Source organism: Solenopsis invicta, chromosome 10 (assembly GCF_016802725.1).
Source record: "Solenopsis invicta isolate M01_SB chromosome 10, UNIL_Sinv_3.0, whole genome shotgun sequence".
Lineage (NCBI taxonomy): Eukaryota > Metazoa > Arthropoda > Insecta > Hymenoptera > Formicidae > Solenopsis > Solenopsis invicta.
This window is the reverse complement of record NC_052673.1, coordinates 11848433-11864190: the sequence shown is the minus strand read 5'-3', so window position 1 is coordinate 11864190 and position 15758 is coordinate 11848433. Positions and strand designations below refer to the sequence as shown.

The 15758-nt window shown below is 36.8% G+C and overlaps 1 protein-coding gene across 6 annotated transcripts in view; it reads left to right on the top strand.

Moving 5' to 3' along the window:
- LOC105193175 (neuronal acetylcholine receptor subunit alpha-7) overlaps positions 1–15758 on the top strand; it is a 261990-nt gene that overhangs the window by 156702 nt on the left and 89530 nt on the right. For all 6 annotated transcript variants that reach the window (XM_026133352.2, XM_039454327.1, XM_026133353.2 and 3 more), the window contains 2 exons: positions 68–143; positions 4402–4596. In XM_026133352.2, the coding sequence (XP_025989137.1) occupies positions 68–143; positions 4402–4596 (271 nt within the window). The remainder of the gene's footprint in view (positions 1–67; positions 144–4401; positions 4597–15758) is intronic.

Sequence of the window (15758 nt, the reverse complement as noted above, 5' to 3'; positions counted from 1 at the left end):
GTTACCTAACGGAATGTCCCCATCGTGTAGATACGTGCCCGTCTTAATCAAACTTTGACCTTGGTAGCTCGATCTGGTACTCAACTCAGAGGAGGGTGGTGACTTATCCGATTTCATCATGAACGGGGAATGGTACCTCATCGGTGAGTTTCACTGAGCAAGTTTACGACTTGTCAGGCCAATCAGACTTTATTTCTGTATTGGCACTCTGTATTTGTGTGTTTGTGTGCGTAAGGAAACTTGTCTATAAAAAAGACCAAGAATAAAATCTCGAATCGACTCGATGCGCACTAATGAATGGATTCTACAATGATAATACGGAAGTAAAACGTTGGGTAGGATAGTATAAAATATTTGTACATAGTAAACAATAAATATCAATTTTTGAAAATTTTTGTTGATTTTCATGTAATATTTAAAATTAATATGCGTCAAAACACATAAAATATTAACGATTTTTTGCGACACTTTGTCTCTCGTCGAAAACCACTTAATCGAAACAAATGAAATTTTAAACCAAAATGCAATCAACGCGTTGTTTCGCGATGGCTGAGAAAATAAAAACATTTACCACTATAATTAAACTTATAATTAATCTACTAAAATTATACTCTTACCGTTAAATTACATACACATATCCGCACATATCAATTATCAAAATTATATTAATTTTTTTTATTATTTTAATTGTATTAAAAGTCTGAGCTCGTATAAGCAGCATTATTGCTGTTATTTCATCTCTAGAGGTATAATTTCTTATATTTTCGTTTCTCTATACAACTGTACTTACACTTCAATAAAATTATTATCATTATTTCAGGGAAAAAAAATGATTAATAGATATGGAAGAGAAGAAAAAAGTTAGCTTGACGTAATTTAAATTCTCTCTCTCTCTCTCTCTCTCTCTCTCTCTCTCTCTCGCTGTTTCGCGTCCAGGCTTCATCTTCGGTCCTCGGTACGCATGCACAATGATAATGCACTTATATACGTTAATCCGTCGCAATTTGCGAATCTGTTTGTACAGCATGTACGCTGTGAAAGTACAGAATGGAAATGGAATTACGAATAGAATGCAATAATATATATCGCAAGGAGCTATTATGGAATTCAACGATTCTATTTTCGAGCAATAATTAAGCGGCCGCATCTTTAACAGCTAAGTATAATCTTTCATTTGCGTTTCGCATTGCGCAATCAGCGTGTATATTATATTCAACCCTCAGTTGCGCTCAAAAACAACGTAGCCTGGGGTCTTCGAATCGTTACTTCCTAAAAGCGATCCTTCATTCACGAGACTAATACTCGCGACTAAAATGACAAGCTCGTTCTCCGCTCCAGACTAAGCTTTGCGTTTCACGTTTGAGCATCGCGTCGAGCGATGATATGCGATTCGAATTACAGCCGTCTCTTTCTGTAGCCGGTTTATTAAATATTTACGACGTACATACAAATGTGTTTACCCACTCTCGACTACGACAGTATATTTATTTTAAAAAATTAAAATCTCCCTTCTTGTCTTGAAATATATACACTCGTATATTTTTATACTGCAAAAACCTTTTTTAATTTAGTTTGTATAGTTACGCCCCATCCTTCGTAGAGTCACCTTCCGCCGCACATGACTTTCACACTACTGACTTTCATAAAAGAAGAGAGTGTATCGTGAAAATCTCCGTCGTCACCCCGATTCGTCCCAGCTTCTCGTCCGGATTCTGGAACGCAAATTTCGCTGGTGATACGAAACAGCGTCATTGGCGTGTGAAGGAATGCTGATGGAAGCCTTTAAGAAACCGCAACTCCTGCCTCCTTCTCCTCTCTTCTCTTTCTCCCTCCCCCACTCCCCCCGGTTTTTGTTATGCTCGCGAATGCATCGTGGTATTCCGAAGCTTCTCGTTTCGCGCAGAGTCGCGATTGATGTCGCGACTAAATAGAAATCGAAAGATTTTATGGGGCCTCCCGCGTCATGGCGCTACCGCAATGGCGTATAACTTTATGGCGGTTCCCCCCTCGCGACCTAGTGCTCTCTCTTTCTTATGTATTTCTCACCCGCCTACCTTCTTTTTCCTGCCGCTCACTTATTGGTCCGTGTCCTCTTAAGGCTACATTCTTCGAGCTTGGGTATCGAAAAGTGCTATTCTCATGTACAACGATTTTCTCGAAGTGGATTCGAGACTGTCGACACGCGAAACTGCATAGGAAGATGAAATCTATGATGGTCTCGTTTTAGTATCTTGAAAAAATTCTGAAGATATCCGCATGAGAGAGAAACTCCTGGAAAGAAGGACACATATTCTCCTGAAATAAAATTGTGAGAGTGACATAAAAGAAACGAAAATATAAGAAGCAACATCGTGTTTCACAAGATGAAAAAATTTGCATCAATACAATGTACAATATGTACTTTCTGTTTATTGTATTATTAGCATTTTGTTAATGAAATTAATGAATTTAATGAAAATCAATAAAATAATTTTTCTCAATTCAAGATAAAGAAGATTAAAAAAAAACTTGAAACTAACCAATATTAACCTTCGATTTATAAGTTTTCCCTTTTTTTTATACGCAAAAATAAGACTATTTTGATGATTTTTTAAAATAAAAACTATGCGACAAAGCGATTTCAAATTTTGTATGCTTATTCTATGTATCTTCAACAATTTGTAAAAAATAGTTATATAAAAATATATTATAAAAAGTTATATTAAAACTTTCAACACGTTTTTCTTGTAACTGTATTTTCGTAAAATCTACGTGCACGAACTTTTCAAAACTATTGGACTGATTAATTTCTATTCGCCATGTATTTTTAAAATATGTCAAATTAAGAAATAAACTTTTAAAATTTCCGAATGTTTAAAATATTTTTTTGCTGTAATAAAAGTTGAATTTTTGTCGAAAATACACAATGTTAACTTTAAACTTTTATTTTATCAATTTACAATATTTCCATAAAATCCAACGTCCATTTTTTACTCACTTTCAATAATTAAAATTTTTTGTTTCAGATCATCCTGAGTCACACTATCGTGTACCAATTTTTTTCAAAGCGCTATCTTCATTGTTTTATATCTTTTAAACAAATTAACATTATTAAAAAATTTTCATTTTACACATATTAAAAAAATATGTGTATAGAATAAACGTACAAAACTTGAGAAATTGATTCGTCGCAGAGTCTTTATAAAAAAAAATTAATAAAATTAGTCTTGTTGTCGCGTGTGAAAAACCGGAAGACCCCTTAAGAGGTGACAGAGACAAAGTGTGCTCAATTACGATACCAAAAAATAAAACGCATGAAGACCAGCTCGATGCCTTCGATTTACCCCGACCGACAAAACGATACATTCGATGCTCTTCGTGTGTTGGTGGTCGACACATCTATTGGCGTTTCGATGTGGCGCGCGTAATTAAAAGTGTCACCCCTAAAGCCGTGTTTGCGGAAGCACGTTAATTATCTCGAGGCGGATGCATCGAGCATGGTCCACGTGCCGAAATACAAAGAAAAAGTAACCCGAGGAAAGCAGCAACAAGTGAGCGTCCAGATATCGCGATGCTCGAGATCGATTTGAGAACCTGTCCTATCGGAAGCTATTAAGAAGCTCTCCGTTCTCGAAAAGTATCGAACGGTTACGATCAACGGTCGGCCTTTAGCTTTTATAATAGTATATTTCCACCATCTTCGTTGAGATAATGCGCCAGCAGGTGCAGCGTATTTAATGTTCGCGTGGACGGCAAGTTTTGCTTTATCGTCGCATGTGTCGTCATTCGTTCAGCAATAGCTTAACTCGTTACAACGGAAATTCGCGACTCCGCGAGATATCTTTTTGTTCTTTACTAGACGTGCCATAATCCCGAGGTAGTTCGAAGCAAGATCGCGAGTGGCAACCGTAGAAAAATTGCTACGTAAAGGTCGACGTGACTCACTCGTACGAATCTTTCGGCGTAAGATACCTTCATGACTCAACGGCGTTTACGACCCTCTCACGAGTTCACGTAGCATCGCGATAAAACAGATGGATGATAGATAGACCTCACTTTATGTCTTGAGATTTTAGTTCCTCCAAGACACACGCGAACATAGTAGCAAAAAGTAAAGAAGACAAAAAGGACAGTTATAATACAAATATAGAGGTAGAGATACCGATAAGTGGATAGGCTGACGTTTTATTATATCCTCGGCAGAAGAACGTTGACTTGTGAAAATAATAGGGTCAGAATATATATGGGCGAGCGAGAGTAGAAAAAAGAAAGCGAGGGGCCGCGCGCGGTCGTTCGTGAATGTAATCCAGAAATGCAATTGAAGGGCGAGCGATTACTTCGCCACGTTGAAAATATCCATGTCGTATTTAGTCCCTCGGACAATTATGTCGGCGTGTACATCGGTGCTGGCACTTTTTTCAGGTATGCCGGGGAAGAAGAACACGATAATGTATCAATGCTGCCCGGAGCCGTACGTTGACGTCACGTTCACGATACAGATACGCAGGAGGACCCTCTACTACTTTTTCAACCTGATCGTGCCCTGCGTACTGATATCGAGCATGGCCCTACTGGGCTTCACCCTGCCGCCCGATTCCGGCGAGAAGCTCACCCTAGGTAACGTAATTCGTAGCATGCCTGCCTGCACACCAGCCAGACACATCTCTTCCTTTCTTTTCAGTTAATTCGTTGGAATTGTTACTGTTTACGCGGTATGTAATATATGCAAAGTTCATACATTTAGCTTGAAAGCTCAACGAGACGTGAAGAAGTGTTTAAAATGCAACGGAATCTCGCGTAAAAAATGTTCTCGCTCTTTAAGACGCTAATTTCGCACAGAGTTGAAAAAGAGAAAATTACTTTTTAACGATTGGAAGATTCTTTTATTACGTTATAAAGTCGAAACCTTTGAAGTTGATTTAACAATGGAACTTGGCTTATACGTTATCGTAGATATTTTTATTCGTGAAAATTCTTCTAGTCTAGTTTTCAAGTTGTACCGTCACTTAGCGGAGTTACATTTTATTATCAAGTGACGAAGGCATTCCATTATTGATACGATGATATGCGCTGCACATATTACATATCTACACGCGTGTTATACGTCTTTACTTTTCTGTAAGTATACTTTCCGTTGATACTTTATACTCTCGGCGCCACTGCTGACTGTCCTACGTTTGTTTCGTTTTGACGACGGAAGGAAAGTAGTCGAGATCGACTCCACTTCGATCACGGACGACCAAACGACGTCGCGCAGCGTTTTCGTCGGGGCGACTCTCGTGTAAACGGCGATCTATACAGCGAGACTCCATTTCTTTTTTCCTCTCACGGATCACACGCACACTTTTCCGGCTGTTGTCGCTAAGTCGTTTAGCGGGGCTCTCGATGTCTCGAAAGCTCTCGTTTCCGAGATATTTATCACCGACGACGGTGCGCGTGCACTTTCACCCGCGAATCGATTAGTCGAACATACCTTTGCAATTACACTTAGCCATCAGTAGGAACTTTATTGTCGCGTTATATCTCGCTGGAGAAACGGAAGACTATTATCATTCGAATAGCTCCTTTATATCAATTTCGACTTCTGCTTTCAATAATTTATCGATTTAGAATAAATCCTCGTACATTTAGGTAGATGAATCATCCCCTGATCTAGTTCGATCATCTAATCGTGATAAACAGCGGCCGTTTAAACATTTCGTCGTAGGCTGGCTAAGCCTGGCTAAGCAACAGCTTCGAAATAAGTACATATTTTTCATTCAAAATCGATATTCCTCGCTGTAATATCTATTTTTCACGCGGATAATGTCGTCTTATTACGTGTCGATACGTTTGGTGCACGTGCGTTTCTTGCGCACTAGACGCCAGCGCGGTCGCCACGTTGCCTCGTAAAATCGCAATGTCTATGGGCGCCTTCGACGTCTCGCGGGCTTATACGGCCACGTTTACATTTACGAAGGGTCGTTCGAGGAAGAGTGCCGCGTGATTTGAATTTTGGATACGTCGGGCAACCAGTACATCGCGTTAGCCTGTAAGGGCGTGCTGCATGTTACATAGCGCACCGTGTATCTCGACATGTAAACGCCGTCAGTGATGCATATTTTACAGGCTCCGCGGAATAAGCCTCTCTCGAATGGCTCCTTTGGTCCTGCAACAAGCATGGTGGGTTACGTGAAATATTACGTGGGCGCTTCCTCTACCGAGACCACGATAAGCACTGTACTTGGCCGCGATGGTACATCGACGAATATTTTGACGTATTCTCTCTGTTCGAAAGGCGCGCGCGCGCATCCGCGAACATTTCCATTTCGACAAAATGTCCGCGGCGACGTTGAAGTGTTTAAATCCATTCGGAGTGACAAGTTGTTAGTCGATGGAGAGTCGAAGTATTCATAATTCGAGGTTGCCCATCAATCGGGAGTCGAATAGTCGACCGCGCACCGATAATACCGGAGCCCCTCAATTATTCAGGGTTAACACACGCGAATAACCAGCAGCGATCGCACCTCTCCACCGCTGCTGCTGCTGGCTGATTCACCTTACACTGAATGAACTGCATAAAATGACATTCGCGTCCTCGTGAATATTCATGGCGTACCGGCAGATCCAATCTCCGGCTCTCGATACCGCATCGGGAAAAGTCGCCGTCTCTCCACGTCCAAGTTTTTGACGTGTCAGAGATAATGGGGCTGCTCCCTGCGGGGTGCTTTGAGCGATTTTCCTCAAGATTGCGCGGCAATGGTAAACGGCATACCGACGCACGGGGCTCCGCTGTAAAGCTGAGGCTCAAAACATTCCGATCATTTTTCCCAATCGATTTTTTTTTTTTTATTCCTAAAACATCTCGTGGAATCCTCTGTCACACAGCGGTCGATTGTTGTTGTTTTTTTGTTTTTTTTGTTTTTTTTTATTGTCTCGTGCGACTCCGCTTTCCATCAGGCTTTCCAAACACGCTGGGACGGGCGTGTATAATTCCCGTCTTGTCCGTCCGAAGCAATCGACGGGCTCGATAAAACGGGCGAGACATCAAAGCGGGATATTAGAGAACCGTTTCGCCAATGTATCGACTCCGATTGCAAACTGGTTTCACAATGTACGGGGCATATATATACCTTGCCCGTATATGTATCCATCCGTCGGCGTACGTGACTGTCGTAGTGACTCGCAGTCTGAATTGTCAATTCTCGATACGCTCTCGATACTTCCTCACTTATCGCTAATACTACCTTTGTTCCGCGGGAGCCTACCGTTATTTTTCACGCGGTATTAGCGGGAAATACACCCCTGTAATTATGATGGATTCATTGCGAAATTCGTGTCGAGTTTTTCGCCCGTTTTCCCATCTGTTATATTTAGGAGAAGGACTTCCAGGGAGCTGCAGCAATTACCGGGCGATATCTCTGTGCAGGGATGGCATATTTTCCTATAACTTTTTTCCTCGGAGACCCTCGATCATTCGGAGTTGTCCTTAACACAAAGAAAACGCGTTTACTTAAATGTAATATTAAGTTCTTGTACTTTTAGCAATTTAATCGTCAAATGCAATGTATCGTCACACAAGGAAATGTATCGACATGTATTCTTATATTCCTTTTTACATTTCTTGATGTTAAAAAAAAAAGTATTGCGAGTGACAATCTCACTTCGACAAACCGTCTTACATAACCATAGCCGGTTTCAAGAAACGACTTTCTCATGTTCGTCGTTCGCGAGAATTAAATTGAAATTTCACTGTGGTGCTTCGGGAAAAACGACAACCCGGGAATCGAGACCGATTCGTGACGTCGCGCCATCAATGCCATCACTCTCAAAGTGTTCAAAGCTATTCTCGATAAACGTTATGGCGTTACAGTGTCAGAGACGAACTGGACATGGCACACTCTTTACGTCGCGCATTATTTTTCGGTAGCTCGCAAAACGCACTGTGAAAATATTTCCTCTCTCGACACTGCGTAGCTCTCGTAGGCCAGAGCCCGAGTGCTGAATCGATATTATTCCGCGTATAAATGTTGATTTAAGATCGAAACTTTATTGGTCATTACGTTTCGGTTTTATTGTGACATCAAGTCGAGTTTCGATTAAATTGTACGCTATAAATTAAATTACGGAGCAAGAAGAGAAATTTGAAACTTCTGAGTCTTCCCCTGAGATATTCGATCTAGATGCGGATTATACAAGGTGTTCTAGAACCATTAACCTTAATTAATTCTTTGACCAACTTGGAGTAGATTTTCACTTAAGTGAAATGTCGAGGCATTAATATTACTCGAACTATAAGCGACGCAAGGTAGAGAATCCTTCTTGGAAAAGTAGAATGCTTTTCGTGTGATTAAATAATGCAATTTTATTGTCTATCTAAATTTTCCGATAAATTAATTTTTATAAAATTTTTAAAGTTCTAGTAACTTACGAAGAAGTATATGATGGTCTGAGACTCATTTCTGAGAAAAATGGTGTCACTAATAGAGTAAAAGCAGTATTTGCCGTTATCTATATAAAATTATCTATAGATAATTATTTGGATGTAAAAATGATTTCGTCTTATCTTTATCTAGATTATTGTCTTTATTTTGTTTTTTTTTTTAGATAAAAGAAGCATCATTTTTTCAAATCATCCAAGTTAATGTGAACAACGAATATAAAGCATTGTTCTAAACTTCATCCTCCAAGTTATCATTTATTCTAATGGAAGAATTTTTTTTAATGATAAGAGATTGCACAGATTAAAAAATAATAGCGCAATGTAAAAGGTGTCTCAAAACTAAGTGGATCAAAAACTTTTCCAAAAAACTTTGTCAGAGTCACTCTAATGTAACTTGTATATTCCTTCTATTTTTTAACTTAATTTTTAATTGCGTATTGATACAAATTGAATCAAAAGAGAAACATTTTTTATCAAATTGAATTATTTAAAGAACTGTTGTTTTAAAAAATAAAAATTTATAAATAAAAATCTGGCCCGTATTTAGGATGTTTGTAAAGATGTTACTGCTTTTTCGTCATTCTGTTTGTATCGTTCAAACGTCAAACAAGAATAGAATGATAAAAACGCTAACTTCTTTACAAGCATGTTCTGAACCATTCTTTTTATACCTTAAATTGTTTTACTCAACAATGATACTATCTTAAAATTATTAAAAAAAAACTATATATAATTTTATTTAAATAAATTTAAAATTAAATTATCTTTATGATATCCAAGATCTACGTTTACATATGTAATTTATCTTATTTTTATCTTAATAATTTTAAGTATCGAAATACAACACTGAGTAGGAGCTTTTTCTGCGGAACAATTCAGTACATATCTTTTCGTTTAAAATAACTGTCATCAAAATTAAAATTGAACGTTTTGGGATAAACATATGTATATTCAAATACTCGTTAATACTTTTTCATATAAATTGTAATCTCGATATAATAAAAAAAAAAAATACGAATATACGGTCGAACGTGATAGACCATAATGAGCGTCACTGTTGCGTTCGAGATTGGCAATATTATTCAACGCTGCATAATTATTTGGGTTGACGAAAAAACAAACGATATGGTTATTCTGTCCATGAAAGAGAAAAGAAGCAAACGCGATTATATACCTTAGCATATAAAAATATATGCTAATAAAAACAAAGTTGCACGCACACGAATAGCGCTCGCATGCGCGTTGTGGGTTTTCATCTTTCGCGATCTATACCGGGTAAAAAGTAAGCAAACTATAATCCAGACGAGTTTATATATATTTATCTACGGGAGATGAATCTCGACTTTTTCGGAGTATCATTCCATCTTGTTTTTTTTTTTTTTTTATGTTCTTTACATACTTTTACACATTTTTCTTACGTGCTCTTTTTATCTTCCCTTCGTCACAATTTCTATTCGTATACCTAAACGAACGATTCTTGAACGCATTATCAATCGTTGGCCTCGACGTGCCGCGACCTAGTAATCATACTAAATAAACGCTATAACGCAAGTGCTCGACGAGCTTTCGGTGCGTGCAATTTGTGCTTGACGTTGTCGACTATGGCAAGTTACAGTATAGCTTGGCATTGCAACACGGCTGTATGCAGGGTACCTCATTATCACGTGTCATACTTCATAGGGTAGTTCCTGGATATTACAACGATGAAATGCGCTCACGTCCATGCATATGCATTGTATTAGGAACGTCGCTTAATCCTTAATCATTTGCTAAGCACTAACAATATCTTCCGTTTCTTCCTTGCCAATTTCAATGATAATTAAAACCAATCTATTTGCACAAAGTTCAACGCGAGTCGCGTAATTCAACTGGATCAATCGATTAAATACGTCTATTATAGAAACCGGTTACCATTCATCAAGTTGAAATTAAATTTCAGAGTTTCAGAAGTCTTTTTACGCGAACGCTCGTTGCGTCGGCAGCGTAAAAATTAAACGAGTTAATAATTACATGTCGGCTTTAATTTAGAGCTGATGAAGCGTTAAAGCTTCATTTTTCTGTATTTAATTTTAGCCCATCAAGGTCCACCGAGTGAAATCAAGAAACTCTTGCGCCGACTTTATCTAGGTGGATTCGATAGCACTTATTAAGAATTCTACGTACGTACTGCCCGCACTCTTTCGCAAAGTTTCTCTACGCCGCGAAGAGATGAGAAGTCGTGAGCGAGAAAGGAAACGCGGGTAACTTTTACGCTATGCAGCCGCTGTCGTTAATCCCACGAGATTATCTTCACGTGCGCGCCGACGTAATTTCCGGTGACGATGTCATTAGTGCGAACGAATAACTTCTTCGATGCCGACTGGCACATTCAACTTTTGGTATATACGCCTTCGCCACTACAACTGCCGATTTTAAGCGTGCCGCTCTGACATTTTAGGGAATGGCGAATCGTCAGCGCAAATTTCTCAATTTCAAACTAAATATCTCTTGGAACAAATTTTCATTGAAGCCTCCTCCCTAAATCTTTTTCACATACTATCGAAACATTTGACAGACATTTAGCAAGATTTTAATTGATATTTCATACACTGAAAAAAAAGACTGGTAACAACTACCAAATGTATAGTGAAATAGTATCAATTAAATATTTGGCTAATATAACCAAAAATAATTTTACTTTTCTAAATATTCAGTAACTTACACTAGATTTGATAATATTTACTAAACATTTAGAAACACAAAATTATTTTTGATTATATTGACAAAATATTTAATTGATATTATTTCACTATACATTTGGTAGTTATAACTAGACTTTTTTTTCAATGTACAAGGTCGCACACTAATTCATACTTATTCAAAAAATACGATAGAAAAATTAGGATTAATCGAATTTTAAAGACGTCCATTCACGAACTTTTTCTATGAATTATTCTAATCTGGTGTCTTGACTCCGTTTCGCACTTCCCGATTCCCAGAGGAGAGATGTATATCGATTTCCACAAACTTACGTTGCGATTAGAGGTATTCTGCTTAATATCCCAAGAGTCTAATTCGTATATGAATGATGTACCACGAGAATTAAACGGACGCGAGTATGTCTTGAAAATTACGATTTAAATTACCGTTGCCTTTTGCCGCACGATGTGATGATACCATGCGTAAAAGCTCAAACATATTACGCGATTTAATTTTAATTCCATGAAAATAATCCGCTTGAATTTCGTGAAGAGGGCAAATGTGTATTATTCGTTCCCTTAATACGACCATTAATCCTTTTAAATTTTGATGTTGTCTGTAATACAATAAACCATTAATTCTAAGTACTTTGTAGAATGCTGAAATGTAAATGTACTTAGTATAATAGAAGTATAATATTACTCCGTGTGAAAGCTCACGCATTTACGAGAGATAATATTATGCTGTTCGAGAGACCAACGTCAACGTTCGCGACCCACTTACAAAATTTTTACTTGGCGAATCTGTGGCAATTTCAACCACAGCTGTCAGGCGTCGCTTTATGAAACCGGTGAAGTAAATCCCGGTGTCGCAAAGACGGGACTTATGACGGGTAAAACCGGCAGGGGTGCAATCTACTGATGGTTTCGTGGCGAAGCAGCCAAAACTCTTGTGGTATCTTTTCGCAGCACTCTCCTTATTTCTTCACCTCTGTCCCATTGTCTCCGCTTCGTCTTCGGATTTCCTTTTGTCTTTCGCCATTGTTGCTTCACGTCATTCGTTTTCTTTGACGTTGAGTTGGGCACGCTTTAAAACCCAAGTAAGACATTACTGCCACTTAAGACGCAAGAACCTCGTTTTTCTCTCACCAAAAGTTCTCGCAGCTCGGATAAAATAGTCGGGGACACGAAGCCGCGGGATAGTTTCCTTACCCGAAGGTATCCAAGAGATATTTTATCAACGATCCCTTGCTAACGTTCAACGATTACAGTCACCGATTCACGGATAAGTAGTAGATCGTACTATGTTGTAACATAAACTTTAGTTAATATTCTGAGTGAAAATTCACCCACTTAATTAAAAATTTTTTTACGCTTTTAAGAGTTTTTTTTTTACTTTATAGTTTGCAAGAGAACTGTTAAAATACTGAATTAATACTTTTAATGTGAAAAAATTCTTATTAAATATAAAATATTTAATATAATATAGTTTTTATAACTATATACTTTGTATAGTATTACGCTAGAAAAATTTTAATAACATAAATTATATATTAAACTAGAATTAGCATGTGGATGAAAATTCATCTAGAATAGCACTCTAGAGTAAAATAATTTTTAAAATAGCTATTCTGACGATTTGTAACATATTTTACATAAATTCATAATATACACAATGTACTACTTGAAATGCTCTTTTACCGAAAAATTTTCATCGTGTACATTCGATTTATCAAAAAGTTCTATTTCTCCTCGCCCTAAACCACATTTTCCTGCTTCTGGACATCTATCTCCTCCATCCTGTAATTAATCATTGGCGAAGTCCAGGATATCTTTCGTGGACCCGCTCTAACGTCCGACAGAACTTTCCTTCTCGAGGATCACACGAGGATTAGGGACTTCGGAACTTTCGGTGGTTCACGTCACATTTATCTCGGGAATGTCGATACATCCTAGAATCATTACAAATTTCGGAGCATCGATAATGATTTCCATATGTAAACCTACGCAAATCTTCCCCGCGACATCCGTTAACTCCGCGTGCGCGCTAATGGGAGACTAAATACGCGAAATATAAGAGTGACATAAATCTATAAAAATATTTGTGTAATGAAACATTACCATAACTTAATCTTAAACTTGTGTCATTCGCAATCGTTGAAATTTGTGTAACGCTTTAAGAGAAAAGTTGATCTTCCGTTAAACTACATTAGAAATATAAAGCGGCATCGTTACGAAAATTATGCGACTACTTCCGAACGCTCTGAAATGTCAGCTCTCTTGACAACAATATCGCGCCAACTATACTTGATTATGCTTAAAAATGCGCGTGAACGAAATTTACATAACATCGCGCCGCTATGAATTCCGAAGCGGGCGAGGGGGGCACGTTGTGGCCGCTTGCGAATTTCATTAACCGGATAAATGCGAGAGAAATGCGTGCGTTACGCTGCTAACCCGCCCTCGTTGAGGGTTGTGTTTGATTGAACATTATCATGACAAAGGGGACGACGGGGGCCCACGTAGCAATTCTGCCTCGCTCTCTTGCCAACAAACATGACGTCTTATATAGACATAAGAATATAACAGAATTAAATATAAGAAGATAAGGAATTTGTACGTACACACATAATTATACATACTTTGTGACATACTTTGAGTTTTCTAAAAGGGCATTATTGGAAATCAGGATAGTAAAATTTATGCCTTATTATTTATTTAACAAATATATATAAATAATAAATATAAATATATGATAAACATATTTATATTTATTATTTATATATATTTGTTAAATTAATAATATATATAATATAAATATATAATAAATATAAAAATATATAAAAATAAAAACGTGATATAACAAATGTAAAATAACACAAAGAACTAAAGGAGAGTCTGCAGTTATTACGATGTTACGACGTTGCAACGAAACAATCAAAGAAGAGAACATAGTTTTTCTTTTCTGATTGATCTGTCGCAGCGTCGTAACGACTGCATTGCAGACGCTCGTTTGGAATAAAGCTACAACGAATGTAACGAGAGTTGTTGACCAATCGACTAAATCGTATCTTATCAATATAATTTATATTTTACTTAAAACAAATCAAGTATAATTAATGTTAATTGCTCATTAATTTATGTAGCCAATAATAAAGTAGTCAATAAATTTTATACTAAATTTTTATATTATCATAATAGATTTATTGTAGAATATTTTACATTTATTATGTATATATAAATATACAATAGATGTAATTATTAGAAAGATTAAATCAATATTTTTATAAAATTTATTAAGTTTCCTAAATCGTCATCATCATAATACAATAAATAACATTAATCTTTCGTAGTACGTTTTTTTTTTTTTTTTGTTACTTCCCTAGTCCAAATGGCTTACTAGTATCCAATAGTATTTTTAAAAGGATTTTTGGGTTATAAAAAAATCTGAAAAAATCCCGTACACTTTTCCAACATTTCGGAATACGATTTTACAATTTTTTTGCCTGAAACATTTTTCACTTTTTTTACACGTGTTCAAATTTGAAGTAGAATGATTTAAAATTAAAAACTCGCCTGGCTCTTCAAATTTCCAATTGGACCACAGAGAGTTAATGTAAAACTGAAAAGTGATAACAGTAAAACTAATAATAAATAATATGAATAAAAATGTCACTATCAAAAATAAATCAAACCAGTTTTATATCTTTTCTATTATTATGTGTGTAAATACACACATACATACATACATACATACATACAAACATATATATATATATATATATATATATATATATATTTACACACACACAGGTCACAAATAATCTAAAAGCAAAATGGTAGTCAACTTGTGAAATTGACTAGCGATGGTAAGAATGAACGCCGAGAGATGCTTCGTATCCCCCAAAGGCATCATCTTACTCGAGAACAGGTGAGCGTTTCGTGCAGTTTCGCTAGGAATGAAATTCCATTAAGACTGGTTGCACGATTCCCGCGGCGGTTATAACACTTGTTACATACACGAGAGACTCGAATGGGAAATCAACTGAAATGAAGTTGTAGTGAAAAGTCTGAAAAGCGCTCTTTGCGACTTGTCGTGATTTAAAGCGCGACGCAATGTAAAGAACTTTTGGAAGCCATCCACAATTAAAAAGGAAAATGTTGTACCGTTTTAAAACAGACAAACATTTCGCAAAGCATGTAAATATTTAGAGAGTTAATTTAATTTAACATCTATATTTCGTTTAACGCACTGGAGAAATCCAGTTTTGATTATTCCTCAGGATCCTTTCATATTTATACAAAAGACAATTGTACACATAAATTCAACATTCAAACTACATACTATAAAAAAATTGTCGTGCAGTGCCAGCTACAAAATGCTCGAGTCCAATTTAACTCAAAATATACAAGAAATTTATCATTGTTTTTTCTAGTCAATACATCGACTAGGAAAATCTTGGCTTGTGGCCTTGTTTTTTCAGTATCCGTATGCATAAGTTTTTTTAAACTTAAGTAATCGTAGGCAAACGTCATACACCACTTCGCATAAATATATGACGGCCATGATTCAGAATTGTTGATTTAATAAAAAGTAGTAGTAAAAAATACAATTCGGTATTTTAATACTCGAAACCTTTAAAGAAACAAATAATCAAAAGTTATTATTATTATACATA